This window comes from Penicillium alfredii (assembly GCF_028826965.1).
Source record: "Penicillium alfredii strain IBT 34128 chromosome Unknown utg000005l_segment0_segment0, whole genome shotgun sequence".
NCBI lineage: Eukaryota > Fungi > Ascomycota > Eurotiomycetes > Eurotiales > Aspergillaceae > Penicillium > Penicillium alfredii.
The window spans coordinates 3,052,039-3,077,727 of record NW_026622702.1 but is presented as its reverse complement, the minus strand read 5'-3'; the positions used below and the strand labels follow the sequence as shown (position 1 = coordinate 3,077,727).

General features: G+C 50.9%; 9 protein-coding genes across 9 annotated transcripts; 5 read left to right on the top strand and 4 right to left on the bottom strand.

The window, feature by feature from the left end:
- Positions 1-814: 814 nt before the first annotated feature.
- On the bottom strand, positions 815-2,883 carry NUU61_004584 (UV-endonuclease UVE-1; the record flags this gene model as incomplete). The annotated part of the gene is made up of 2 exons (XM_056655166.1): positions 815-2,317; positions 2,371-2,883. The coding sequence occupies 2 exons, from the start codon at positions 2,881-2,883 to the stop codon at positions 815-817; spliced, it is 2,016 nt and encodes a 671-aa protein (XP_056513193.1).
- A 1,258-nt stretch (positions 2,884-4,141) lies between these two features.
- Positions 4,142-5,176, top strand: NUU61_004583 (putative extracellular protein; the record flags this gene model as incomplete). The annotated part of the gene is made up of 1 exon (XM_056655165.1): positions 4,142-5,176. The coding sequence occupies one exon, from the start codon at positions 4,142-4,144 to the stop codon at positions 5,174-5,176; it is 1,035 nt and encodes a 344-aa protein (XP_056513192.1).
- A 720-nt stretch (positions 5,177-5,896) lies between these two features.
- NUU61_004582 (uncharacterized protein) lies at positions 5,897-6,747 on the bottom strand (the record flags this gene model as incomplete). Its single annotated transcript, XM_056655164.1, has 2 exons — positions 5,897-6,236; positions 6,302-6,747. 2 exons carry the CDS (start codon positions 6,745-6,747, stop codon positions 5,897-5,899), a joined length of 786 nt encoding a protein of 261 aa, XP_056513191.1.
- A 1,900-nt stretch (positions 6,748-8,647) lies between these two features.
- On the bottom strand, positions 8,648-9,215 carry NUU61_004581 (CENP-S family protein; the record flags this gene model as incomplete). Its single annotated transcript, XM_056655163.1, has 3 exons — positions 8,648-8,776; positions 9,012-9,119; positions 9,183-9,215. 3 exons carry the CDS (start codon positions 9,213-9,215, stop codon positions 8,648-8,650), a joined length of 270 nt encoding a protein of 89 aa, XP_056513190.1.
- Positions 9,216-9,554: 339 nt separating this feature from the next.
- Positions 9,555-10,133, top strand: NUU61_004580 (uncharacterized protein; the record flags this gene model as incomplete). Its single annotated transcript, XM_056655162.1, has 1 exon — positions 9,555-10,133. One exon carries the CDS (start codon positions 9,555-9,557, stop codon positions 10,131-10,133), a length of 579 nt encoding a protein of 192 aa, XP_056513189.1.
- Positions 10,134-10,482: 349 nt separating this feature from the next.
- On the bottom strand, positions 10,483-14,201 carry NUU61_004579 (DDB1/RSE1 family protein; the record flags this gene model as incomplete). The annotated part of the gene is made up of 6 exons (XM_056655161.1): positions 10,483-10,785; positions 10,865-11,311; positions 11,371-12,945; positions 12,999-13,273; positions 13,329-14,011; positions 14,107-14,201. The coding sequence occupies 6 exons, from the start codon at positions 14,199-14,201 to the stop codon at positions 10,483-10,485; spliced, it is 3,378 nt and encodes a 1,125-aa protein (XP_056513188.1).
- An 896-nt stretch (positions 14,202-15,097) lies between these two features.
- NUU61_004578 (uncharacterized protein) lies at positions 15,098-15,661 on the top strand (the record flags this gene model as incomplete). Its single annotated transcript, XM_056655160.1, has 2 exons — positions 15,098-15,107; positions 15,222-15,661. The coding sequence occupies 2 exons, from the start codon at positions 15,098-15,100 to the stop codon at positions 15,659-15,661; spliced, it is 450 nt and encodes a 149-aa protein (XP_056513187.1).
- An 8-nt stretch (positions 15,662-15,669) lies between these two features.
- NUU61_004577 (phosphatidate phosphatase App1 family protein) lies at positions 15,670-18,054 on the top strand (the record flags this gene model as incomplete). Its single annotated transcript, XM_056655159.1, has 1 exon — positions 15,670-18,054. The coding sequence occupies one exon, from the start codon at positions 15,670-15,672 to the stop codon at positions 18,052-18,054; it is 2,385 nt and encodes a 794-aa protein (XP_056513186.1).
- Positions 18,055-20,749: 2,695 nt separating this feature from the next.
- NUU61_004576 (uncharacterized protein) lies at positions 20,750-24,825 on the top strand (the record flags this gene model as incomplete). Its single annotated transcript, XM_056655158.1, has 7 exons — positions 20,750-21,060; positions 21,113-21,362; positions 21,421-21,743; positions 21,872-22,263; positions 22,316-23,347; positions 23,802-23,945; positions 24,011-24,825. 7 exons carry the CDS (start codon positions 20,750-20,752, stop codon positions 24,823-24,825), a joined length of 3,267 nt encoding a protein of 1,088 aa, XP_056513185.1.
- Positions 24,826-25,689: the final 864 nt, after the last annotated feature.

Below are 25,689 nucleotides of genomic sequence, written 5' to 3'. Positions count from 1 at the left end.
GCTGTATGTAGTTGTTCCGGGGTCAATTGGCATAGTTCTTTCCCTGGTCTCCCTAAGTCTCAGCGAAGGTATGGTCTTTGAACTATGCGATGTTTTTCTGGTTGCATATAAGAATATTATCAGGTTTTCCTTTCGTTCAGCGTCCTCGGCGGATATCAGCGAGCACCCTTTTCACACCCCCCGTAGCTGCCGGGGACCACTGGTGGGACCACTGGTTCAACAAACGACAAGGATGGGCGACAGACGTTGCCTGCACCGCCGGAGGAGTCGGAGGCTGCATCTTCCCTCTGATCATCCTCTTTGCAGCTCCCAAAATCGGGTTCTCGTGGTGGATCCGAATCATCGCTCTGCTCTGTGCAATAGCATTGCTCTTCGAGCGCGTTGACTGGAGTGAGGTATATTCCCAAAATATCCAAGAAATGCGCAATTGTAGGTAGGGAGGAGCGGTCTTATCATATAAAAAGGTTTTCGAGACCTCTTTTCTTGTATATTATGTGAAGTTAGCGTCCGCTGCCGTCATTTTCATTCTGTTATTACCCATCGGGATAACTTCCCAGCGTAGTCCTGGCCCTGGGATGTAAAGTGATTATTGATATATAGTTGAGTTCAATCAACCAAGTTTAGAGAAGTCTTCCCAGCGCAACATATCTACAACCCCAAGCCTAACAGAAATTGAAACACAAATAGGAGGAGTGATCTTTAGCTTAATTTGTTTGCTATTGGATAGTCAAGCCATATTCCAGGCCATTAGATCAAATCTCGTCATGCGCAATTTATACAAGATGCTCTAATCTATTGTACAGTAGCAGCGAAACTATGCGCTGTCCTCGGTATAGTTCACCTTCTTTGTACGACGACTCCGCCGAGCAGAAGATGTCTTGTCATCCGCAGCTGGCTCATCCACCTCGTCCGGCTCCGGGGTCGACCCGACCTCTGAAGCCTTGCGTTTCCTGCGGCTGGCTGAAGCCGGCGTGTGCCGAGCACCCTTGACCGGCTTCTTGGCCGGTGTGGCTGGCACACCATTCTCCTCATCCGGCTCTGCTTTGATAGTCTTGGATGCGCCACTCTTGCGGGGACTTGGGCCCGTTTTGGAGCGCACCACCTTCTTCGCGGGCCGGAGCCATTCCTCCATGCCCGGAGGCCAATAAACCCGTCTTTCTGGACCGCCCATCCCGACTTCTTCGTCTGGAGTAGTGCGAGGTGGAGGGATGGAGCCCTCCAGGTCGACGAAACCGCCGTTCTTTTTGATTTTCCGGGGTGGCTTGAATGCCTTGTTCTCGTCCGTGCGAGTATAGGGAATGAGGTCGTTAAAAAGCTCGTATCCGGGGAGCTTGAAAGTTCTCATCAGTTCGAAAACAGCCTGTTCTTTATCCTTGGCTTCGATCATCAGGTCCATGGTAGGAATACAAGGAGGGAGAGTGGCCACGCGGTCGCTATGTTTGCGACGCTGGCGAGGAGTGATGGCCGAGGAAACCGGCTCAGAGTAATGCATTTTCTGGGTGATATTCTTGCGCGACCACGTCGCAGCAATACGGTCGTAGAGAGCCATGATGTCCTGAGTGCCCTCGCGGAGCTCGTTTGCGTCGAAAAGAATATTGTGGTGGTGGTAGTCGAGGACCAGGGGGATGTTGAGCTCCTCGCAAATGGGCAATAAATCGTGCACAGTCCAACTGACATCGTCGTTCTCCAAAACTAGCCGGTTCTTGATGTCCTGAGATAAAGGCGCGTAGTTCTCTCGGAATCGATCGAGTGTTGCCGCCTTGTCGCCAAACACTCCGCCCATGTGAAGAATCATGACGGCATCGCGGTCTTGTTGTGGTGGTAGCTTGAGCAGCTGCAACATCTCCGAATGATACTCAAGATCTCGATAAGAGCTGTCTACGACTCCGTGGTTGGGCGATCCCAACTGAGTGAACTGGCCAGGATGTACCGATACTCGATGGCCAAGTTCCGCAACGACCTGTCCCACCTGTGCCAGCACATCCGAGGCGAATGGCGCTAATTTGTAGCCGTATTCCTTGTGACTGGCAAAGGGGAACATCTCACTGCTGAGGCGCATGAACTTAATACCATACTTGTCGTTCCAGCGCAGCAGCTTGGTCAGGTCGCGCGCATTCGTTAGCCCCAGTGACTCGACAAAAGCCTGCCCACGGGCAATGTCGGCCGGTTGGTTACGGTCTGGGCGGTTCTTAGTTGGATGAGCTGGTTGATCAGGGTCCTGGAGCGGATGCCGGTTTTCCAGAATGGATGCGATGCGACAGGTCCGGGAACAGAAGACTGGAGGGGTCGAGTATCGCAAATAGGTGTTCAAGCAGGCCTTCACTTGTAAGCATAAGAAATACATCAGGTGGGTTCTCATCCGCGACTCACATATCCTAGTCGCCCTTTCCAGGGCAGTGGGAGATAGCTGCTATTTACCGGGGGTGGCCGTCCAAGAGCCTCTTGAAGCTCCTCCGCTTCCATCGGCACGTCTTCGTCTGATTCCGGGTCCAAGGAAGCCTCTTCCCGTCCAGCGGGCATCTTCTCAGTCCCATTGAGAGCATCCTCGGGCTTTGGGCCCCGTACTTGTGTCCCGTGTGCCATGATCAGGCCGGCGGAATCCGGCAGATTACCCTTGTCGCCAGCAAGGTCGCTCGAGGAGTATGTACGACAAGAGGATGCGATCGGCTTGCGCGAGTGTGCGGGCGAAAAAATTGGACCGAATCTGCCGAAGCGCAAAGCAGGGAACGTCCCATGGTGAAGAGTGGGCGATCTGGCGTTCGCCACGGCAATCGATCGATCGGAGATCCTCGGTGACGAGAGGTGGCGACCCCGGCCAGATCCCAAGGGACCGGCATGCTGGACCGACAGCGCATGGAACAGAGCCAAACACCGCCGAAACATCCAGCGAGCTCCCGGGGGGATTGAGGTGGTGAGGTTGAAGGTTTGGGGACTTGACGCGCTAATCGGACGCGCGGGGAGTCGCAGGCTCGCCTTTCCACGTTACTCATCGACTGGGAGCCACACCTCCCGGAGAGCCAGCTACATCCTTCATTGTGGATCTGTGGATCGAGGGAGAAGTATTACTTCTTACAATTGCCTACATTCTATCCATGCAGGGACACAACCTTGGAAGCCCATGAACACGCGAAGTTGATCTCATCGAGATATCAAGACACCACACTACTATACAAGACACTATGCCAATGGCCATCAAGGAGTGGCAAGTCTTATCTTCATGTGCTCAACAAATTATGAGATGAGATTGGACTTTCTCCTGGGGTCATGCAAGGGACACCAGGGGCAAGTCCCATGCTGAGCTGCCAGGGCACACATACTCGGCCCAAGCAAGACTGCGACGTGAAGGGATACAGTCGCTGAATGTCCCGCCATGTTTTTCTGCAATAGCCGATGGGACGCGTCCTTTTTTGCAGGCGCATTGACATCATGGCAGGATTCCGCACGCCACTTGGCTTGCGGAGAATAATAGTTTTGAGACGGAATGGAGGTCGAGTCATGGAGGCTTTGCCATGTCTGGTACTCCATCTACCCCTGCGGCCAGGCCTTGAGAGCATGAGGGCTCCCCTCCCTACTGAGTAGAGGGTTGAGCAATGCACCACGCGATCACAACAACACGCACCACTGCACAGTATAGAGAGCCACATGGAACAGCCAATGTCTGGATATGGAGGTTCTAAGGATTCTAGCGACCATCCAGGGCTGCGCAACCAGAAAACAGTGCAGCATTATTGGGATGCAGCCGGTGTTGTGAACCAGACCCCGGATGGCCAGCATTCCTCTTGTTGCGATGCCATTGCTCGACCACTACCTGGGCTTGGACCGCAAGATGATGGCATCCGCCATTCCTCCGGAAGATGCTGAAGAATGTCATGGCTGCTAGGTATTTATTGATACGGTGTCTTGTCCAGCGCTCTTGCCCTGTTGTTGGTCGCTCCATCCCTATTCCTACAAGACAAGAAAAGACCCCGTTGGTTGAGAAGCTTGGCTTGCACACTCTTTCCACATCTTGTGTTTGGCATATTACATCTAAACATTTTTGTAAGTTCTACGCTCATGGACCTGATATCATTTGAGGTTGTTGGGAAGATGAGGCCAGAGCCACTGACAGCAGACCAGAGCCAAACACACAAAAACCACCAGAATGAAGGGCCTTGTTTTCCTCTGCAGCATGCTGGCCACCACGGCCACGGCGCACATGCAAATGAGCAAGCCGTACCCCATCCGCAGTCCGCTGAACAAGGATGCCAAGGGCAAGAAGGACTACTCATACACCAACCCGCTCCAGCCCTCGGGCAAGGATTACCCGTGCAAAGGGTACGCGAAGGACGACTTCGACTCGCAGGCCACCTACTCGCCTGGTCAGTCGTACGAGATGGAGCTTGCCGGCAGTGCCACGCACGACGGCGGTTCCTGCCAGATTTCTCTGACCTACGATAAAGGCGAGACCTTCCATGTCATCGAGTCGATGCTGGGCGACTGCCCCAAGGCCAAGAAGTACAAGTTCCAGGTCCCTCAAGACGCGCCCTCGGGCGAGGCCCTCCTGGCCTGGACTTGGTTCAACAAGGTTGGCAACCGCGAGATGTACATGAACTGCGCCATGGTCACTATCGGTGGCGGCTCTGACCGCACCGACACCAACTCGACCGAGACCATCAACAAACCCAGCAAGGAGAACCACGCCCAAGGCAAGGACCGCGAGATGAAACCTGCCGACAAGAAGGCCGATGGCTTCAAGAGCCTGCCCGAGCTGTTCGTCGCCAACGTTGACCAGAAGGGCAAATGTGTCACCATTGAAGGCGAGGCTGTCAACTTCCCGGAGCCCGGCCCCAACGTCATCGGAAAGGCCGACGGCAAGGGCTACAAGTGTGATAGCAACGCTCCCTTCCTGGGCAGCGGCTCTTCTAAGAATGCCAGCAACACCGACAAGCACATGTCCAAGATCGCGCAGAGCTTCGGCACTGCCACGTCCGAGTCTCGCACTCAGTCCAAGGAGGCCTCCACCAACAACGAGTTCAGCAGCTACGTTGACGGCTGGTACTGCCAGTCGGGCGAGATCCTCTGCGCTCCCGATGGCTGGACCTGGGCTATGTGCTCTAACGGTCGCCCTGTCTTCATGGGCTCCGTTGCTGCTGGCACCACGTGCCGTCTCGGCCAGATTGTGCGCGCGTATTACTAGTAAAAAAAGCTTCCTTTCTGCAGTTCAAACGAGTATGTCTTTGGGGAGCCTGAGACCTTGACGAGTGGACCACGACTGTCGATGAAGTTCTCTTGTCTCTTACCCCGGACTTTGATTTGTTACTTCCTATCAATTTATTTTTCCATGATCAGCCACGACATGAACCTGTTGATGGCCACGTGTTGACTCCCTTAATGACCTTGTACGGGTTGCTAATGTTTGGTTTACTCGAGATGCGTTGCTCTACTTTTGACGTTGCGGAAATTCTCTCTGTGCCAATTTGTTGCTCAGGAACTCTATTCACTTGATCCGCTTGTCTTGATCAGTAGAAGAGTAAACTATTCCTAGCGATGCTTGTAGTATATAGCAATTGCATTGATTATCATTATGTGTCCGCTACCTATTGTATTTGAATATCTCATTTGAGACGCTCGTGCGATTTCCACGAGATTGTATCTGGGTCGCTGTGTATCCCATGATTTCCTCCGATATAGTACACTTTTCAACCCAATCCCAAAAACAAATGGTATCTCGGCTCTCGAAAAACCTCACACAAAGAAAAAGATTCATATAATCATCGACCGATGCCAGGCATTACCAATCCACCCAGAGATGAAACACTTCTCGAGGGAATTCTCGTGCTTGCAATCTGCAACCTGCAACTTGCGGATAGTATCAACGCACCATTCCCGCTGCTTATTTCCCCAACACCTTCAAGATTTAGTAGTTGCCCGTGTAGGCCGAGCTACCATAGCCATACCCATTCTCAGCGGGAGCGCCGTGAGTGGGGGCAGGGGTGTTCTTGTTGCGGCCCCACGAGCCAAGCCACGACTTCTCGTTCTTGGTGTCACCGCCCAGCTCGACGTCGTTGGGGGTCGGGTGGCCCGGCAGGGCATCGGCGCCGGCACCGGCGTCGGGGTTGTTCTTGTTGCGGCGCCAGAAGAAGCGCTTGCGGCTGCCGTAGGTGTAGCCGTTGGTCGGGGAGGGACCGAAGCGCTTCTCGCGCTTGTGGTGGCGGGCCAGCAAGATCTGGAAGAGAATGCTGATTAAGAAGAGGAAACTGTGGAAGTCAGTACAATGCAATACGATATATATATATATACTCGGGTAAGGGTATATACTCACATTCCAATGATCGCCACGGCAAATGTCACTTTCTCCAGTCGGCAGGCCAGTCCAAAGGTCACCTTGGCGGCGACGGTGTCGTCGCCGTCCTTGCCAGTGCCCAGCGGCGTGTCCAGGGTGCCTCGGCAGCTGCTGGTGCCGTCGCGGGTCAGCACAGCGATGGCGACCATGGCACCCGTGAAGCACACATCCAAGGCAACGCCCAGGAAGGCGAAGAAGGCCACGCCGCCGAGACAGCAGACGAAAACGATGCCCAGGAGGCCGTAGAGGGTGGCGGCACCCGCGATACCCTCGACGGCCCTCATCCACGTGGGGATGGCCTGGCCATGCTGGGCGAGCACGGCGAGGAAGTATGAGAAGATGCCGAGGATGACGGCGCCATCGAGGAACTGGAGGATGCGAATGGCAAGGTTAAAAAACCGTAGAATCACCCCGCCGACTCCCATGGCTGGATATGTCTGGGAGATACAGAGGGTGTGGTTCAGAAGTTCAGGATTGAAGAACAGTGGGTGTTTTGTATATGGTTGGAGATGGGAAGGAACCCAATATAAGTTGTGCTGGGGGATGGGGAGGGGGGGGGGGCTGGAGAGATGAAGAGTCTGAAAGGCAGCAGGATTCGGGGGTAACAGGAGAAGACCCTGGGACCCTACGCAATAGCGGGCAGATCAGTGGATGCGCTGCATGGCGATCGAATGCAGGCCCCCGCGTGAATGGCCGCCTTTCCCTGCGCCACACCCGCCTGATGCAGATGGAGGGGACACTAGTCTATATATGGGTTAGAGCTATTGGCTTGGCAGGATATGATTTGTCCGTGGGCCATTGCCACCGCATGTGGAAAAAAAAAAAAAGAAAAGAAAAGACAATCGGGTTGTGCTCAGCCACACCCAGCCACAGGCCCCCCTTACCATCTTCACTGTTCATCTACACCGCACGAGGATCATGTGATGATATGATGGAATAGCCAGCCATCCATATTCCACAGGACAGTGCAATACTGGTCTTGATGACTGGTCCTGGTGCCCTGGAAGAGTGTTGAAGCCCATATTCATTACTTTTCCGGGCTCATCGGTATAGTGATTCTTTCCTCGAATACCGGCTGCGAGCTATGAATCCATGGATCAAGACTTGGTGGGTAATCTAATAGGTTCAATAGAGCAGATAATTTGCAAATTATTCAACATAAAGGGGAGGCTATACCATGTCTTCAACCCGAATCACTTCCACATACTTCTGGACAATTGCACCTAGATACCGCCTTTCCTTGCACATCAACTGGTGCACCAAGCTCACTGGACATTTTCCCTCGGTAATATTCATAACCATCCCCTACACCCGAGAAGCCAGGATCATGTCAAAGATGACGTCGAGCGCCGATCCCTCCGTTGGCCGGTGGACCATCTGGGCCACGTCCACCTGTGGATCAGAATAATAATTACTATCTTGAGGGTACTCATCGGCCCGGCCATGATGATATTTTGACGCCTTGCAGCCCCAGCCCCTTTGCACAATTCTGTCGAAGATCGTCGGTAACACTGGTGTCATGTCACCCACCGCATTGATCACACTGAACTCGTGGCCTGGCGAGAGTATGTGCCTTCTTGTCGTTGGAGTCGCACATTCTTGTTGATACAAGATATCGGTAAGCTTTATCATGGATGCGCTTGATACCACAAGAAGCATATAGTAGGAGACTGGAGATAAGGAAATGACCAAGTCTCATTAAGATTACTTCCAACGCCATATTGTCGACTAGCCTTTGGGTTTTCTAGAATAATGACTCTCGACGCCCTCCACTGTAATTTATCATAGCTTGGCAGAACGGCGCTAAGATACAAAAACAAGACCCCAAGCTGAACACGGTTCAGAGGTTGAGGCCAGAGCAGGGATGACTGTGCTGCCCTGTCGCCAATCTGCTGAGCTCAAGATACAACTGCTGACACGGTACCCCGAGGAATTCCAAGATCTCGGACTGATGATCCAACAAAGCACGCCTCGGCCATCCACAGGCTGTGATAAACTGATGCAAACAGCATTTTGCCATCTAGTCGGGTGTCCACTGAAGGACAGGCTTGTCGTATTGAAAGTCATCAAGGGGCATATCTCTGCTCCTCAAGAGCTGGAGTTTGAGGAAGTAAGTCCCCCGGCTATCTGCAAGGGAAGGATATGGTGGCGTTCTGGTGAATGGTCAGAACCACGATCAAAAATCAAACCAGCTGACATCGATTGATATGCTGTGCGGTATAACTTAGGCTTGGGTCGTCATACATCATGGTATCATGCAGAACTGGCTGTTGATAGGCGGGATGAATTCGACATCCTCGCAATAAGTGGCCACCCTGCCGCCACTCAGGCTTCTGGACGCTGCTGCTCAACAAAGGCGCGGAGGATCGAGTCCAGGCCCTCATTGCGGCGGGCAAGCAACATCACATCGGAAGTGTTAACAGTCGAGCGTCCCGCATGTCTGATACAAGTAAGCTCAGCCCGAGATTAAGGAAAGCATCCCTGCTGTCCCTGCTGGCATGCTAAGCAACTTACTTGGCAAATGACTCCAAGTCCTGGCTGACTGTTTCTGCTAGTCGTTAGTATCAAGGGACAAGCGAGCTATGGGCAATGTTGGACGCGCTGCTATTCTAGGAATCGACAAATGTAGAAACCCAGCAAGTGACAGATATGTCAAATGAGGACAAATCATACCAATCTGTGCCCAAACCATCTCTGTCAGAGCTCCAATAAACTGCGGTGTTGCATTGACACCTAATTTGATGGTCTCCTCATCCACAATCTTGCCAATGGATAACCAGAGGGCAGATTTGAGGCGCTAACCAGTCATAATTAGTCAGTGTCATGGATTTGATACACAAAAGAGCATCACAAAACCAACCTCCTCCAGACTAGCCTCTTCATTTTGCTCCATGGTGAAGATACAGGTGAAGGCGAGGGGGGATGCAGAAGTGATGCGCAAGGCGCGTCTCTCATACAAAAGAGAACCGGGCGCTGATTGGCAGGCAACGCGTGTCCGGAGGAACAAAACTCCGCCCGGGCGTTTTCCAATTTGGAAATTTGGCAGATGCCCGCCGCTTCTCGATTACTTCCTCGACAAGCTGCTTTTCGTCGTTTCTCTCGAGGATTGCTTCTTCTGAAGCATCTCCTTCATCTGATTGTCTGGGCAGCCAGTATCCAATTGGCCCACCGCATCAATTCAACCAGAACCCGCCACCTGAAACCAAAATCCAAACCTCCGAAAAAAAACACCATGGCGAACCCCCAGACAACAGATTTCAGCGAGGCCATTGGTGACGCCGCCACCGACTTTTTCTTCCAGCTCTGGAGCTTTGTCGAAATTACCTTCCGCCGCTTCTTCGGAAACCTCTACACCTCCTTCGTGGACGTCAGCGCACGCCGCTGGACCAAGGTCGCTGTCGTCGTCCTCGTCTACGTGGTATTGCGGCCGTACCTCGAAAAGTTCTTCAAGTGGCTGCACGACCGCGACCGCCGCAAGGAAAAAGAAAAGAAGGAGGCGGATAAGGCCGCCCGCACCGGCGCCGGCACGAAGAAGCCCAAGATGTCGGCGAATGCGCTGCGCGGCGGGTCCGGATCCGGCGGCAAGGTGCTGGGCGAGGTTGACAACACCGATGACGAGCTGGAGGACGAGGACGAGGATAACCTGGCCAAGGCGAGCGGTGTCCCCGAGTGGAATAATATGGCGCGCAAGCGGCAGAAGAAGTACCTCAAGAATTTGCAGAAGGAGGCGGGCAAGCGCGCGGATGATTTGTCTGAGGAGCAGATTATGGAGTTGTTGGACTGGAGTGAGTCTGAGGGCGAGAAGAAATAGGTCGGATGCGCTGCCGTCTCTTGTGCCAATCTCTGTGTGCCATGGCCATGGCTCTGTCTTTGACAGTTCACTTCTTGTACTGTACTGAATATCACCCGATTTAATCTATGAACCCGTTGATCTGGCTATGAATACTGTCGGGCTTATGAACCCTAGTGACTGTATGTTGGATCATATAAAGCCATCATGGACATCGTAAAGTGCATGCCTTGATTGGTATGGCACCACATGGTCTCGAAGACCCCCATAGAACGAAAAAGAAAAAACAGAACGTTGCCCGCTCGATCCGTCATGAGCATAATCAGTTCGTAACATGACATCTATCCCATGGATATCGCAGTCCTCAGAATCAATGGAGCCTCCGCAAAGCCTCGATCATCCGCTTTACCTCCTCTAAATCCAACGAGCCCATCTCCCCCAGAATCTCCTCTTGCAAGCTCAAGTCGCATTTGAGGAACTGCTCGATGAGTTCGCCATCTACAAAGCGGTAGGGCGCGTCGGCGGAGCGCACGAGTGTACGGAACGCGCGGTACTTGTCGAAGGGTAGCTGGCCCAGAGAGTCGACTTTGGACGCGAGGACTGTTTGGAGAGTCATGAGGAAGTCCTGGTGTTCGGGGTTGATTAGAGCGAAGAGGTAGATGGAGCCCTCGACCTGGTAGAATGCATGTCAGCTTCGTGTTTGGGGGGAGGGAATCGTGAGGTAGAGAGAGAAGATGTGATGAAGGACATACCGTTGCCATGAACGCCCGCGGGTTCACAATCATATTCGAGAGCTGCGGGAAATTTACCGGCCGAATCCGGTTCACCATCTCCCCCAGAGAGAACTCGCTCGTCGCGGTCAGTCGGCGTTGGTCCTGTTCAGTGAGGCCGCTCATGTTTCGGGATAACACGATCAAATTCCCTTCGGCATCGCTTTGAAGGAATGTGTCTTTGCCGACATGGGCCAGAGCCGTGCTCCAGACCGTTTGATAGTGGCGGCCAACCTCGGTCAACTGGTCTGCTTCACCATTTTTCCCTGGGCTGTACTTCACGAGACAGGCGCTCTTCATCATGTCGCCCACAAGGATCAAGTCATCGACGATGCTGATGTCGATGGGTGCGGTCGAGGTCCGATACGCAGCGAGTTTCTCGAGCTTCATCGAGCTAAAGTGGTTGTTGATGACCTTGTAAACGACGACCTAAAACTATTGGTTAGGAAGGGCTGAGAAAAAAAAAAGGAAGCATTCACAACACATACTGTCCTCACAAGCGCCGCCACGACGAGGTCACCCATCATGGCCAATGCACGACATGCACCCTTGAGTGGCAGCTCGGCGACCTGCGTCAATTTGCGCCCATGATCGACCTCCAGCACCAGAATGCGTCCGCGGATTGAGTTCTGCCCCTCATCCAAATGGGCCGTGCCGACAATAAACCGGTCCTGAACCGTGTCCCGTCCGTTCTCATCTTTCTCACCGGGAAACTCGGCACGGATCACGCTTTCCACCAGCTCCTCTGGCTGAAGTTCCAACGCATCTAGGTGCTGGAACATGATCTCGTCGGCGAGTACAAGCCGACTCTTCACTATCTCCGCGCCGTCCTCGAGTTTGCGGTCGATCGCGCCCATCACAAATGCTCTCTCCGACGGTGAATAGGCCACACGGCGCACGCTAGCTCCCATCGGTAGCGTTTGAATCTGGGTCGTGCGCTCTTTGTCCACGAGTGCGATTTTCAGTTCCCGTGTCGTGGCCACGGCAATGGCTTCAGGGAATGCCTCTGCATTGAGATGGCATATGCGGGCTGCACCTTCGGAGTTAACAGCAGAGTAGATGATTCGGCCCTCGGAGCCATAGATCAGACTGGGGTTTTCGCAAGTCGCAAACACATTGTAAAGACCGTCGCCCCTCGGGAGCTTTTTGAACGCGGGCTGTTCGGAACCGAGCGTCAAAGTATTCATATCCGTGAGCGCATAATCCTGGGGATTCAGGGAGAATGTAATGACGCTGCCATTGGCCATCGACACGAAGAGTGTTGGCGGGCTGTCCGCAAGCACGTCGGCCACAAGCACAGACCGAGGAAATGCTTCTCCACGAGGCCCCAAGGCCTGTGTTTGAAGTTCTGCAAAGTCTTGGATACCCAGGATAGAAACCGTGGCTGACTGGGGAAATCCTGCGATGCAAATCCCTGCTGGCGTGGATGGGACTGTCACGCCGGAGATTTGTCGATCAACCCCCAGTTCCTTTTGCGTGATAATCTGGACATGGTTTTGGATATCGAACGACACTATGACCTGGCCACCGAGGACGAGAACTAGATGGCTATCATTAGCTGAGGCAGCAGTGATGATTTTGCGCGTGGGAGGTGTCCACTCGAAGGTCAGCATCCCACTCTCTCGGTCCGCCACGAGAACCCTTTGCTCGGTGATTTGAAGTATACGGCCACCAGGCAAGTTCGCAGCCACCAGTGTACTTTCGGACAAAGAGAGCCCCAGGAAGCTGTCCAGCTCCTCGACTTCGCCGTCGGGACTAAAGCGAAACACTCGCGTTTCATCGACAAAGGTGACAAGCAGAGTATCCAGAGTATCGCCGGTGCTCTGAGTTTGCAATCCCCACATGTCGGTAATGTGGTCCATTTCACCAAGCACACCCAGCTCCTCCATGCCGACGCCGCTTCGCACGCTTCGCAAGGATCCGTCATCAAAAGCTCCGGATCCAGTGACGATCCTCGCCTGACCAGACGAGAACTCGTGGGTTTGGCTCTCACTAGTACGGTTCCCCAAGTCCATCACAGTAAAGTCCAAGATGGGTGCAATATTGGACAGCGTCTGGATGGCCTCGAACGAGCCGTTGCCAATGCGAAGGACTTGTGAATCGCCTTGGTGTGAACCCAAAAGAGAATTCCGCCGCCCAGGTAAACTAGGACCGACGCGCGAGATGTGTTGCCCAGATGATCCAGCTTCCAATCTTCGACGTTGCCTTGGCTGTTCAGGACGAACATCAAGAAGAACAACCGTCCGTAGTCGTCGGCTAACAACCATCGTTGACTGTCGACCTTCTCCCAGGCCACAAAAACGGTTGCTTGGTCAAGGTTGCGCGAGATCATGTCATTTGCGTTTTCGTCAATGTACTTGATCGACGTCTCTCCAAGGACAATTAGCCCACCTGAAAGCAAGGTCAGCATGGGAACAATGGGTACTTTCATGATACGGAGACAAACCCAGAGGGGCTGGAATGGGAATGAGATGCGTGGACCCGAAGTCAAGCTCATGTGCAAACACCCCTCCCTCCAGCTTCTTATCCTGGACCTCCCTGAAAGTCGCATCGGCACTGGCACTTGGCGTAGCTGGGCTGTAATCCAACTCGCGAATCCTTAGGCGCACCCTCCTTTGATTATCCTCATACAACAGCGCCAGCCATGGGTTGATTTCCGAATGCAAGAAAGCAGACGACCTGACGAATAGCTCATCGATACGCGAGGTGGTCGGGTCGCCCAATTCTCCAACCTGCGGTACATCTGCCACAGATACCGCCTGGGAGTTCCTGCCTCGTTTCTTGGATGGCTGCACAATGGGAACAACCACAATCACGCCCTCGTAGATTTCCAATGTCATGAACCGCCCGCTTGGGTCGATCAGACACCGCGGCGCCGTTTGTGCGTGCCGCGACGACACGTCGGCAATGTCGACATAGCTGCGAGTGGTCCGAATCCGATTGTTCTCGGCATCCCAGGCAAGTGTAAAGTAGTTGTTTTGGTTGGTGCCGACGAAGAGGTGGTCGGTCGGTGAGTTTGCCGGGGCCGGGAGGCGGGCGAGCATCGTCACCCGCGCGAACAGGGCACGCGACGCGGCGAGGACCAGCCCATCGGGGGTCAGAGTGTAAAATTCAAGGCGACTGGCCTTTCTGTATATCACTCGAGCATTAGCCAGGACACCTCATAGGACCGAACAATCGCCCAGCTGGGCCCCGCAGGACGTGGACTAGGTGACGGAACATACGCAGCGACCAGGCAATCCTCCTCTGGTTTCATGAAATTCAGTTTCACCGCATGGCGAATGCTGCTCGCCCGGTGAATGGGCACCACATAGGCCATGGTGACGGGACAAGCAGTCGAGTCTCAGGGTTCGAGGGTCCAGCTAGAGCTTCACTGTCGCGGACCAATGCGGGTATCAAGCCGCAAGGCCGAGGATAGGGCGACTGATCGAATCAAGATTGGGATAAAGCTTCGAGGATATCAAAAATCACGAATTGCACATTGCGACCAGAAACCGACTCGAGGAGTGAGGTGTGGAGAGCCAAAGTTGCGTTCCCGTGATGACGTTAAAGTCCGTTTACCACCGAAAACAGGAACACCCTCATACTTGGTGTCTGGGAATATCGACGATTTATAATAAGAATACATAGTGGCCTCTACACTAGATAGTCACCTAATGGCTGAATGTAGAAACAGAGAAAATAGAGAAACAGATTATTAAAGAGGAAAAAGAGTACTAGAGGGTAAGAATCAAATATTAATAGTAGTAGTAACTATAGCTATATTCAACGATATATTGGATAGATAGGACAGTCTTTTGAAGAGAGCAAAAGCTAGGCTATAAGGCGATAGAAGTCTCGTTTTTACACTCTCTTATACCTCCTGCAGCCGCCTGAGAGAAGCGAGGGTTAGAGACTTCTCTTATATTATATTGCGCGTGATGAGACTTGAGTTCATAGCTGGTAATATGGCTTTGTTGTCTAATTTCGACCAAATCAACCCCCCCCCAAAAAAAATCATTGCTTCGAGTCATGTTTCAATATGGTGTTGGGCTTTGCAGTGGGGTTATGGTGTGGTTCGAGGTCAAACTATATATACGTTGCTGGAAATCAGATATTTGTGAATTTAAATGAACTCGGCCATCCCACGACCAATTATTATTATTGGTATTATTGTTAATTATTGCTCTAAATATTAAGAACTCTTCGTGACGTGCAGAAATCCACCCGCTAAACATGCCGTCCTGTAAGGATAGAACCGAAGCCACCTGCTGATCTGCCTCCATACGTCACACTGGACACTTCCACCCTGCATCTATTCTTACCACCTACACCCGACTTGAATTTGTTCTGTTTCCAGACTACTCGATACCCTGGCTCCCAAACCGCGTTTCCGCTGGCCAATTACCCGGCCACGATCCCTGTCTTTCAGGCGCCCGCCCACCAGCCGGCTATTCCCCTGGAGTCCTTTTCCCTCTCGTGACACCAGACCTGGCAGACTCTCGCTCCTCCTCCGCGCCCTCGTCGGCCCACACGCAACCCGCCGTGCCCAGTCCCGGCTCTGGGGCCTCCGCTACGAGACCCTCCCCGCGCTTCGGCACCAGGCCCAGTCGCGGCTCTACCGAGCGATCGTCCAGCGGCAGGCGCGACTCGCAGCGCGCCATCCCAGACTTGGTGGAGGCTTCGTTGCCCGCTTTCTTGGGCCGCGGCGACGGTCGCGAGGGTGGTTACTTGGCAGGGGTGCCGGGGAGAGCTTGGCTGCGAGACGAGGACCCCGCGACGGGCCAAACCATTCTCTGAGATACCCCATGGCGCAATCAGGGTTTTCGTCGACATGGGGACCCGGGGGCGGGGATGGCGTCTCCGGAAGCCGTCGCAAGAGGGTTTTCGAGTATCTCAAGGCGGCAAATGAGTTGCGCCAGACGTACACATCCCAATGGTCTACGCAGCGGAACGATCCCAACGAGGACTACTATAATACACCTGGCGCGTTTCCGGATGTTGAAATAGCACGGGCGGGTGACGAGGAGATGGTGCTCTTCCCGAGCTATGCCAGACGATTGACGGAAAAAAGGAAGGCCGAGGTCTACGCCCAGCAGCGGCAGCGGCAAGAATCGTGGCCCGAGATGATCGATGAATACTGTGGGGAGTCCGATGTTGGGGATTTCTATGGCGCTGGCTGGAAAGACTCAGATCTTGAGGATGCGGTGGTGGATGTCGATGTGCGTGGCTGGATCTACGCACCGAGTCGAGGACCCATGAGCCGGAAGCATCGTCTGATGATTGCGCTGGCCAGGAAGCTGAGCGGGATCCCAGCTCCCACGGCAACTACGAATGACGATAGCACCGACAAGACGACCGGCAAGGGTGAGGATGAATACGTGGATAAACAGATGCAATCTCTGGTCGACACCGCTGAGAAAGACGCCGACCCGGCATGGAAGAGCAGCTCGACAGGGGATCGAGGGCGTGGGGCTGCCAGTCAGCCTGATCCATTGAGCAAGGACGAACTGTCCATGGCCAATGCGCATCTGATGGAGCGACTTCGCCCGTTCCTGACGAATCCTGTCGCGGGCATGCCGGTGACGGTTTTCTTTTTCAACGACACAGAGAGCAAATCGCGGAATCTCATGACAGACGAGTCGGGGCACTTCAGTCTCCGTGCTGCATTGCCGTTTGCGCCAACTCACATCCGTGTGTTGGCCTCGGAGGATCTGTCCGCCGCTCGGCCGCTCGAGATCATCGAGCCGGTGGGTATTAGTTTGATCAGCGACATCGATGATACAGTGAAGCACTCTGCCATCGCCGGCGGGGCGAAGGAGATGTTCCGGAACACGTTTGTGCGTGAGTTGTCCGAACTGACTGTAGATGGAGTCAGTGAGTGGTATACTCAGCTGGCCAAACAGGGCGTGGAAATCCACTATGTGTCCAATGCACCTTGGCAGTTATACCCCCTGCTGGAAAGGTATTTCAAGATGGTGGGCTTGCCACCGGGCTCGTTCCATCTCAAACAATACACGGGCATGCTACAAGGGATCTTCGAGCCTACTGCCGAGCGAAAGCGAGGATCATTGGAACAGATCCTCCGGGATTTCCCTGAACGCAAGTTCATTTTGGTCGGTGACAGCGGCGAGGCTGACCTGGAGGTCTACACGGACATTGTCCTGGCAAACCCAGGCCGCATTTTGGGCATTTTCATCCGTGATGTGACCACTCCGGACAACAAGCAGTTCTTCGAGAAATCCGTGAGCCATCTCGAACCAACCAACATGCGCAGCCGCAGTACTCCGCAACTGGTGGATCATACCGACTCATCGGCTGATCGACCGGCACTACCACCTCGTCGGCCTCGGGAGCCGTCGCCGCTGCCGGGGGATGATGACGCGAAGAGCATTGAAAATGGGGATTTGATTGATCTGCGAGACGAGATCGATGAGAGCCCGGCGTCTGTGAACCCTCGCGCAGCTCCCGCTAAGCCCTCCAAGCCGTCCTCTCTGCGCGCAGTCGCAGCACCACCTGGTGAATCCGAGAGTAATGCACAAGCACCACCGGACGCAATCCGGCGCAAACCGGTTCCTCCAGTACCACCTCGGCGCTCCGCCACGACCAAGACTGACTCATTGAATGATCTGGATACCCCATCATCAACTCGTTCAAACCATGAAGCTAGTGGCACACAGGCTCCACCACCACCTCTTCATTCCAAGCCTAAACCCTCACCACCCGTCCCACCTCCCAGGCGTACCAACACGGCGTCCCCCACAGTTACCTCCAACTCGAGCGTATCGACCACGCCTCGACCCGCAACTGCAACTGCAGCTGCAGCTGTTAAAGCGTCGTACCCCGCGGTAGCCGCCCAAGCCGCGTTACAATATGCAACCGAGCGCCTCAACTTGTCGCAATCGCCCTCTCTCGGGCTGCGCCAGTCGCCCTCTAACCAGTCTTTGGGACGGACAGCCTCAAACGGCTATAGCAGTGGCGGCGAGCCTGGCACGCCAGCAGCACCGCTCCCTAATCGGCGTGAAGAGCTCTGGCGACGTCGCTGGGAACGAGCGAGCCAGGTTCTCGATGACCACGGGGTTGTCTTGGGCAGCTGGCGTGTTGGAAGCGATGCACAGCCTGTTTGTTTTTGGCTAGTCGATGGGGTTCTGAAGGAGATGCAGGGGAAAGCCAAGTCCAGTGGTCGATCCTAGAAAATGGCATCTGCATCGAGTGTACATATTGTTATTGGCGACTCTTATCGGTTCTTGCCAGAGATAGAGCGTTGCATCCAACTAACAATTGATTCATGAGTTCCTCGGCCTTGTTGGGTCGTACGCTCTGTTATTTTCTCTTTTCTTCTTTTCTTCTCTGCTCTACATTCTTCAACGCATGCTCAATCTCAACCCGCAACGGAATACCAAACTGAAGAGGGCGCGTTGCCGCTGCCTTCTGGATCTTGGGTATGGACGTCGCTAGTCAGCTGGTTAGTGCGTTGGACATGGGCCGGAAAAGGACGCAGTAGATCTTGCGAGGAGTAGACTTGAATATACTAGTAGTCAGCGTGCCCCGGACCCCCAGCTGTAGCTGGCCGGTGGAACGCTGAAGAGATGCGGAGCGTAGCCTTAATCCTATTGCTACGCGTACCTAACTGGTCACTGTGAGTTGGTCCTCAAAGGTGATACTTCTCTTAGTAACTGCGAGCCTCAAGCCTATCCTTAATTGTATTAATGCCACGCTTGGCCTTATATAGATAGATCCTGTTTAGACATGGACAGACCCGTCCCATGGGTCAAAGATCTTGACCCATGACCCAAACCCACGACCCATAGGTCGGGTCAATAAAATCCTGACCCGCCTATAGGTTAACCCGTGGGTTAACGGGTCAATCTATTTTTGACCTATTTTAGCATAAATTTCTTAATTAGGATAGATAATTTGCTTATCTTTTTTAATAATACACTATTATTAAATACTATTTTTATTCTAATATAACTTATAATTCTAACTCTTTATAAAAAGAATATTATATAGTAATAATATATTTAGAATATATAATATATTAATTTATTAATTTAATACTTTAAGGTAAGAATTATATTTTATAATAGATAGATATAGGTGAAAGAAGATATTAGTTAACTATTTCTTATACTAAACCTAAAAATATATATTTAAAGTCTATAGTAGTACTTCTACTTTTTATATAAATAAACTATATATATTAGAAACAATAAAATAGATATAAATCTAATATCTAATATTTCTTTATTAATATATAAGTATATTATAGTCTTATTTATATAAAAGAATTATTTTAAATATTTTTTCTAAATTTATATAAAATAATAATATTAGCTAGTTAGGTTAAAATTTTTTAGGGATAAAAAGAAAAATCTTAGGGTATTACTCTTATCTAATTATTTAGATTAATAGATTAGTCTATAGATTAACCTATTAATCTATTTCTTATTATCTAATAAACTTTATATATATTAGTAGAGCCTATTCTAATTAATTATAAAATTTAGTACTAGGATAGTACTAAATTCTACTTACTAATAAAAAATAAATATTAGACCTATATATTCCCCTAAATCTACGATAATTTACCTTAGATTATTTTTCTATATCTCGAGTCTCTCGCTATAAAAGGGTTATATAGTCCCCCTTTTACTAGATATAATAAAATATATATCTTTTTATAGTAGTCTTTCTATCTCTATTAGAACTAGGGTTTTAATCTATCTACGCGATTACTTAAAACCCTGGTTTTAATCTATCTACGTATTTATTTATAGCCCTGGTTCTAATATACCTACGTAAAAAGATTAGCTAGTTAGATTAAAATTTTTAGGGGATAAAAATAAAAGTCTTAAGATATTACTCTTACCTAATTATTTAGATTAATAGGTTAACCTATAGATTAATCTATTAATCTATTTCTTACTATCTAATAAGCTTTATATATATTAGTAGAGTATCTTCTAATTAGTTATAAAATTTAGTACTAGGATAGTACTAAATCCTATTTATTAATAAGAAATAAATATTAGACCTATATATTCCCCTAAATCTATAATAATTTATCTTAGATTATTTTTCTATATCTTAAGTCTTTTATTTTAATATATTATTACTATATCTCTTCTATATCTTAGTTATCTACCTTATATTCTCTCTCTTTTATTAAGAGTAAAGGGTTTAAGTTATCTATTTTCTATTCTAATTAATTTCTTAATATACTTTTAAAATTACTAGAAAACTAATAAACTAAGTAAAGCCTCCCTCTTATTATATTATTAATACTAAAATAATCCGATAATTGGAAAAAGACCTAGGTAATTTTTAATAATATAAATAAAATAGAGTTTTTAAACTAATAGTTTAATATCTAAATTAGTGGTTTTTATAATACTACACATAAGGTTGAGACGGTGAATGGAAGGCCAGAAACGGCTGCTTTTGACGCCGTTTTAGGCCTCTCGCTCACCACGGGCGGTCTTGGCGTCACGTGTACCAATGCCCACGGCCGATCCGATTTACTGCCACCAGTGCCTCGCGTTGGCTGTGCCTGGTGCCTGGGTCCATCATTTCAGCCCGAGTCCGTTCGTGCAGTAGCCGCCGCAGGTTCCCTCACTCGTCATCACCCCCTCCCTCCTGGTGGAGTGAGGGAGCCAAAAATGGCTCCCCGGTTTCAAAGCCGTGCTTCTCTGGTTTTCCATAAGTATCGACTGCTTTGCCCCCCGATCGAACTGTCTTCTCTCTGCAGCAGTCTTCCCACCAGTCTCGAGTCGGTCGGCCTAAGGTCCGATCACTCTAGAGCAAAGATAATTAGTGCAGTACATACACCCTGCCTTCGACTCATCTTTGTTTGTATCTTCTTTGTCTCCGCAGCGCTCGGTAGCCATGCGTTATCCACGTCCTGTTTTGTCCGACGATGAGAGCGACGCTAGCTCGGGCTTGCCTGCGATATTCTCGAACAACGCTTCCGGCACCGACTTTTCCGCCACACCTAGCGACTCCGATTCCAGCAACGAATTCGAGTCCGACTCTGAGGAGTCCGAGGATGAACTGGCCTCCGATGACGAAGAGGAACAACTCTCACCCGAGTACTTCCTCCAGGAAGCCGAGTCTCTCGACGTGTCTCAACTTCGGCAGAAGCGCTACAGTCCAAACACGCAAGAGAGATTGGATGAGGCGCAAGATCTCTGGGAGAGGTGAGACATGACTCGAGCCTTCTGCTAACGCCACCCAGACTGATTGTTTTAGATTCTGCAAAGGCGCAAAGTGTGATCCAGTCGAATGTTTATCCCAACTCTCTGATACAGAAACGACGGTGCGCTTTCTCAAGGCCTTCTTCTCATGGCGCTGCAGGCAGCGACGTGGGAAAAATGGCCGTCGCAATCCAGGATTGAAGCACAAATCCTCCCTCGACTCGTTATGGAAATGGTGGCATCTGATATATAAGGCCGAGGTTGGACATGAACTGAGCAAAGACATCCAGGTGAAAATCCGCGATGTGAGACCTCTTCTTTGTACAGGAACAGCGAAATCCAGACCGGACTGACCATCTATAGGTGCTCGCGATAGTAGCGAAGGAAGAAAAACTTTCCCTCCAACCTCGACCGAAAGCGACCATGTATATCGAAGATGTGGCCGAGTTTGCGCGAGTGATCCTATCCACGACAGAGATGACATTTCCTTGTGGCTGGTACCGGATACAGCTCCTCTTCTTCTGCCAGCTGGCGGCGATCACTGGTAGCCGGCCCAGGGCGCTATTGGAACTACGCTTTCGGGACCTGATGCTGACGCTGATTCGGGATCCAAATGGAAGACGCCCTCGACTGTTTATCTATCTCAGACCTGAATTCACAAAAACATTCCTCGGCGAAAAAGAGTCGTAAGAACCCCGCTCTTCCACCTTCCCTTCACACAGTTTCCTATGCTCGCTCCCTTTGCCCTTGCAATGTTGCCTAGGAAGTTCTTGAAGCCCGGCCTGAAGCACCTCTGCTAATCATCCTTGAATAGGAACACATTCCCCATCCCGGAAATTATTTTTGATCCCACCTTGGCCCTCAGCCCCCATGTGTTTCTGTTGACCATGCTATTACGGATCCGTGCATTCAAGAACATGTCTCAGGATGGCCCTATTTTGGACGGTCCCGAAAAACTGTACAGTCTTCGGGTCTTAGATGGGCTAGGCCAGCAGGAACTAAAGTTGAAAGACGACATTCTCGATGATTATGTCTTTTGTCAAGCATTACGGGAGCCCGATGGATTTCGTATCGCATTAGACCAGAAGCTCACGGACGGTTGGCTGCGCTATCGAATGAAACGAGCTGGTTTAATCACGGGGTTTGCAGAAGTCGCGAGACCATACTGCCTCCGATACGGCGCAGCGAAAGCGTTCAACGACAGTCGTGAGTGACCTTTGAACTAATAGATGCATCGGCTAATGCGTTTTCCAATCAGCGGATGTATCGAATGAATTGCAGAACGTAATGTTGCAGCATGCTAGCATAAACACATTTGTTCGGCATTACAGCGTGGGCATCCATGTTGATGCCCAGGCAATTGTACGGGGCATGCCGGCTCAGAAGGAGCTTATGCGGTTTGCTAGCTCAATGAGTCGGTCTATTGATCCCCGCAGACCCTGGCGGCTAGATGATTCGAGCTGTATCAACGATGTTCCTAGCGTACGTACTCTGGAAGACAAAAAGCAGGCTAGGAAGCAGATTCGAGACGATAGAAAACGCACTTATGAAGAGGCTCGGGAAGTATTGGAGCGGAGGTTCGGTGATGGTCCACCACAGAATGGTCCTCGCTTCCGAACGATCCGTAAGCAGCGGAAGGCTCAGGAGAGGAGTTTGAAGAAGCTTCAAACGAAACACGAACACGCCGAGGAGAGGTTTGAGCTCTCAGTGAAGCAATTACGCAACGAAAAAGGTCGACAACGGCACCTCCTGATTCGTGGGAACCTGGAACGTTATAAGAATGAACAGCCAGTGATTGACAGCGAACGGCAGCTATCCGGGAAGATAGTCGACGAAGAAGTCAAGGTTGCGCTGGAAAGTACCGGCTATATGACACCACAACATATGACGCTTATCGACACTGTCTTGACCATGCCCGGTGCAACGATTGAGAAAGAGTACGAGCGAAGAATTGCTGCGATTAATGCGGCGATGGCCGTTTGTGATGCAGAAGAGGGTGCACCTTCGCGGCCTCGCACGACAAAGAAACGCTCCGTTGATGCTATCGACATATCGCTGGCTAATTCCGTCCCCAAAAGACAGAGGCCGACTGCTCCAGATGCAAAGGACAATGCCTTTTCTCAAGCCATCGCTTCGGTTTGCATCGAGTCTCCAGAAGAAAGACCGACGATTTGCTTCATCTGCCTTGGGAATCAAATGTTGCCAGAAAGTGAACGACTACGGAAGTTCAAGAATCCTGGGTCCCTCAGCCGACACTTCGTGAACAAACATATCAAGCCATTCCCGAATGGTATGCAATGCGAGTGCACGATTTGTGGAAAGCAATTAGAATCAAAATCGGCTCTCTTGAACCATGCGCAAGGTGTGCATGGAATCGTATCTTGCCTACCTCTACCAGTTCTTGGCCTACCCTTGCCATGAGTACCAAGCTTGTGTTGCTTTCCTACCAGAACTAGCTAGGTCTCTAAACGCTTTTTGTACGCGCAGTATATATTTGTTCTAATAGGAGTTGATAGCTTTTACTTTATATTGATTTACTCCCTCTTGATGCTCCCATCCATAGCAATTATCTGTCAAAGAAGAGTACCAAGTATAGAGCGTTCAATCAGGGTTACCTTTGTGGTGGGGCTCAACGAGCAAAGGCCATTATATAGGATAGAACCCTACATATAAGATTTCCCGCATCCTGGTTATTTTTGGTGCATGCGCAGGCCTCTGCTATAGCGCGCTCTGGTATTTTCCAGTTCTTATGGTTGCGGGTGGTGTTGCTACGGCACTGTGGCATGGTTGGGTATATCAACAGATTCTCAGGGCAAAGATGGCGTGGAGAAATAGAAATCGGCAGCCCAAACCGGAGGGTGACGCCTCTGGATCGACAGGCCACGAGCGTTCGTCAATGCCGAACTCAGCACAGGGTGCTGGAACAGAGAGATTCTGCGGATGAGGAAGTCAGGCGCAGAGGCGTTCCCGCCGAACTCAGCCGATATCCGGGCCCCGGAGGAAGTGGAAACTCCCGCACAGGAGCATATCATTCGGATCCATGTGGGGGTTGCAATCCTTATCTTCTTCTTTGGTAAGGTTCTGTGTGAAAGTTTGCAATATCACTGGAGAGAGGCTGACACCGAAACCATAGCGTCCTTCATCTCCATTCTTGTCGCAAGAGCCAAACTCTTCGCACCGCCTCGATCTCTGGACCTCTTCGCGAATATGTATCTGTCCGGCACTCTGATCTTCGGCGGCGGCCCCGTTGTCATCCCCTTGCTCCTGTCATACGTCGTGGACCCGGGTTGGGTTTCCAGTCGAGACTTCCTGATCGGCCTCGCAATCATTCAGGCCTTCCCCGGTCCAAATTTCAACTTTGCAGTCTTTCTCGGTGCTCTTGCTGTCCGAACCACATCCTACCCGACAGTCTTCGGTGCCTTCCTCAGTGGACCAGGGATATTCTTCCCTGGAATCACCCTCGCCGTCGCAATGCAGTCTTTCTGGCGTGTTCTGCGGAAACAGAAGTATATTATTGACTTCCTCCGAGGCGTGAATGCATCAGCTGTAGGATTAGTGTTTACAGCTGTTTACCGGCTTTGGGAAATTGGATATCTAACTCCGCGGGATCGTGATGGGCTGAGTCTGGCGAGGGAGCCCTGGTGGGTTGTTATTGCCGCTGTTACATATGCCCAGAGTGCATGGTTCAAGGTCCCGCCTGCGGTTGCAATTGTGCTAGGTGCTGTGCTTGGGTTGTGTTGGTATGGAGTCGTTGGTCCTGCCTGGTGACGGAGTCTAGGGATCGTGGGTACGCGAAAAGACTGGTTGGCAGCCAAGCAACTTTTTAATTCGCAAAGTAATATTTAATTCATCCATGGCAAAGTTGCGGAAGGTCAAATACAAACACAGATAAAGCTTGTCTGCTGCGGACCATGGTAACCCTTTTCTCGAGGGATGAGGGTTCATCGATTGTGTCTTCTGCGCTAAACGAAGACTCAGCTTTTTTTTTTTTGTTATTTGTGCGTAATGACACTCGTATTGTCGTATTTTCACTCCGCTAATGGCGAAAGATTCTTGGTGTGAGATACAATAAGAACCAAGTTATATATTAGGTATATCTGAAGGGATCGGAGTTCTTCGCATGTTTGTATTCTAAAGTCTATGACCTTACCATATTGGGATGAACCCTAACTTCACACCTAGGAAATTGTTCAGTAATATTAGTAATTTCCTCATCGGGATGGCATTTATGACAGATGCCAATGATGCCATATGACTAAAACCCTTAACTCTTAGATGGCAGTTGGAACGTCTTGATAAGTTGTAAATATTCTTGGGAAGAGGGGAAGAGAAATGAAACTAGTCTTCGTCCTCGGGAACGAACAGACGGTACTGTACCCACCCGCCACGGAACCATCTACTTTCTACATTTAAGCGTGTTCTAATCAACCATAACGCATTCCAGTTAATTAAACTATCTAACTGGACATGCATTTGCCTTATGTCCCACCTCTCTGCATTTTCCACAAATTGGTAGCCTGCGATTGCGTGGCTCAGTAGCAGTTTGGACTGACTGAACTGACCGCTGTAGGACTGGTAGAGCAGGTAAAACTGGTTGAAGTAGCTGCTTAGTAGGCTGAACTTTATTGAAGT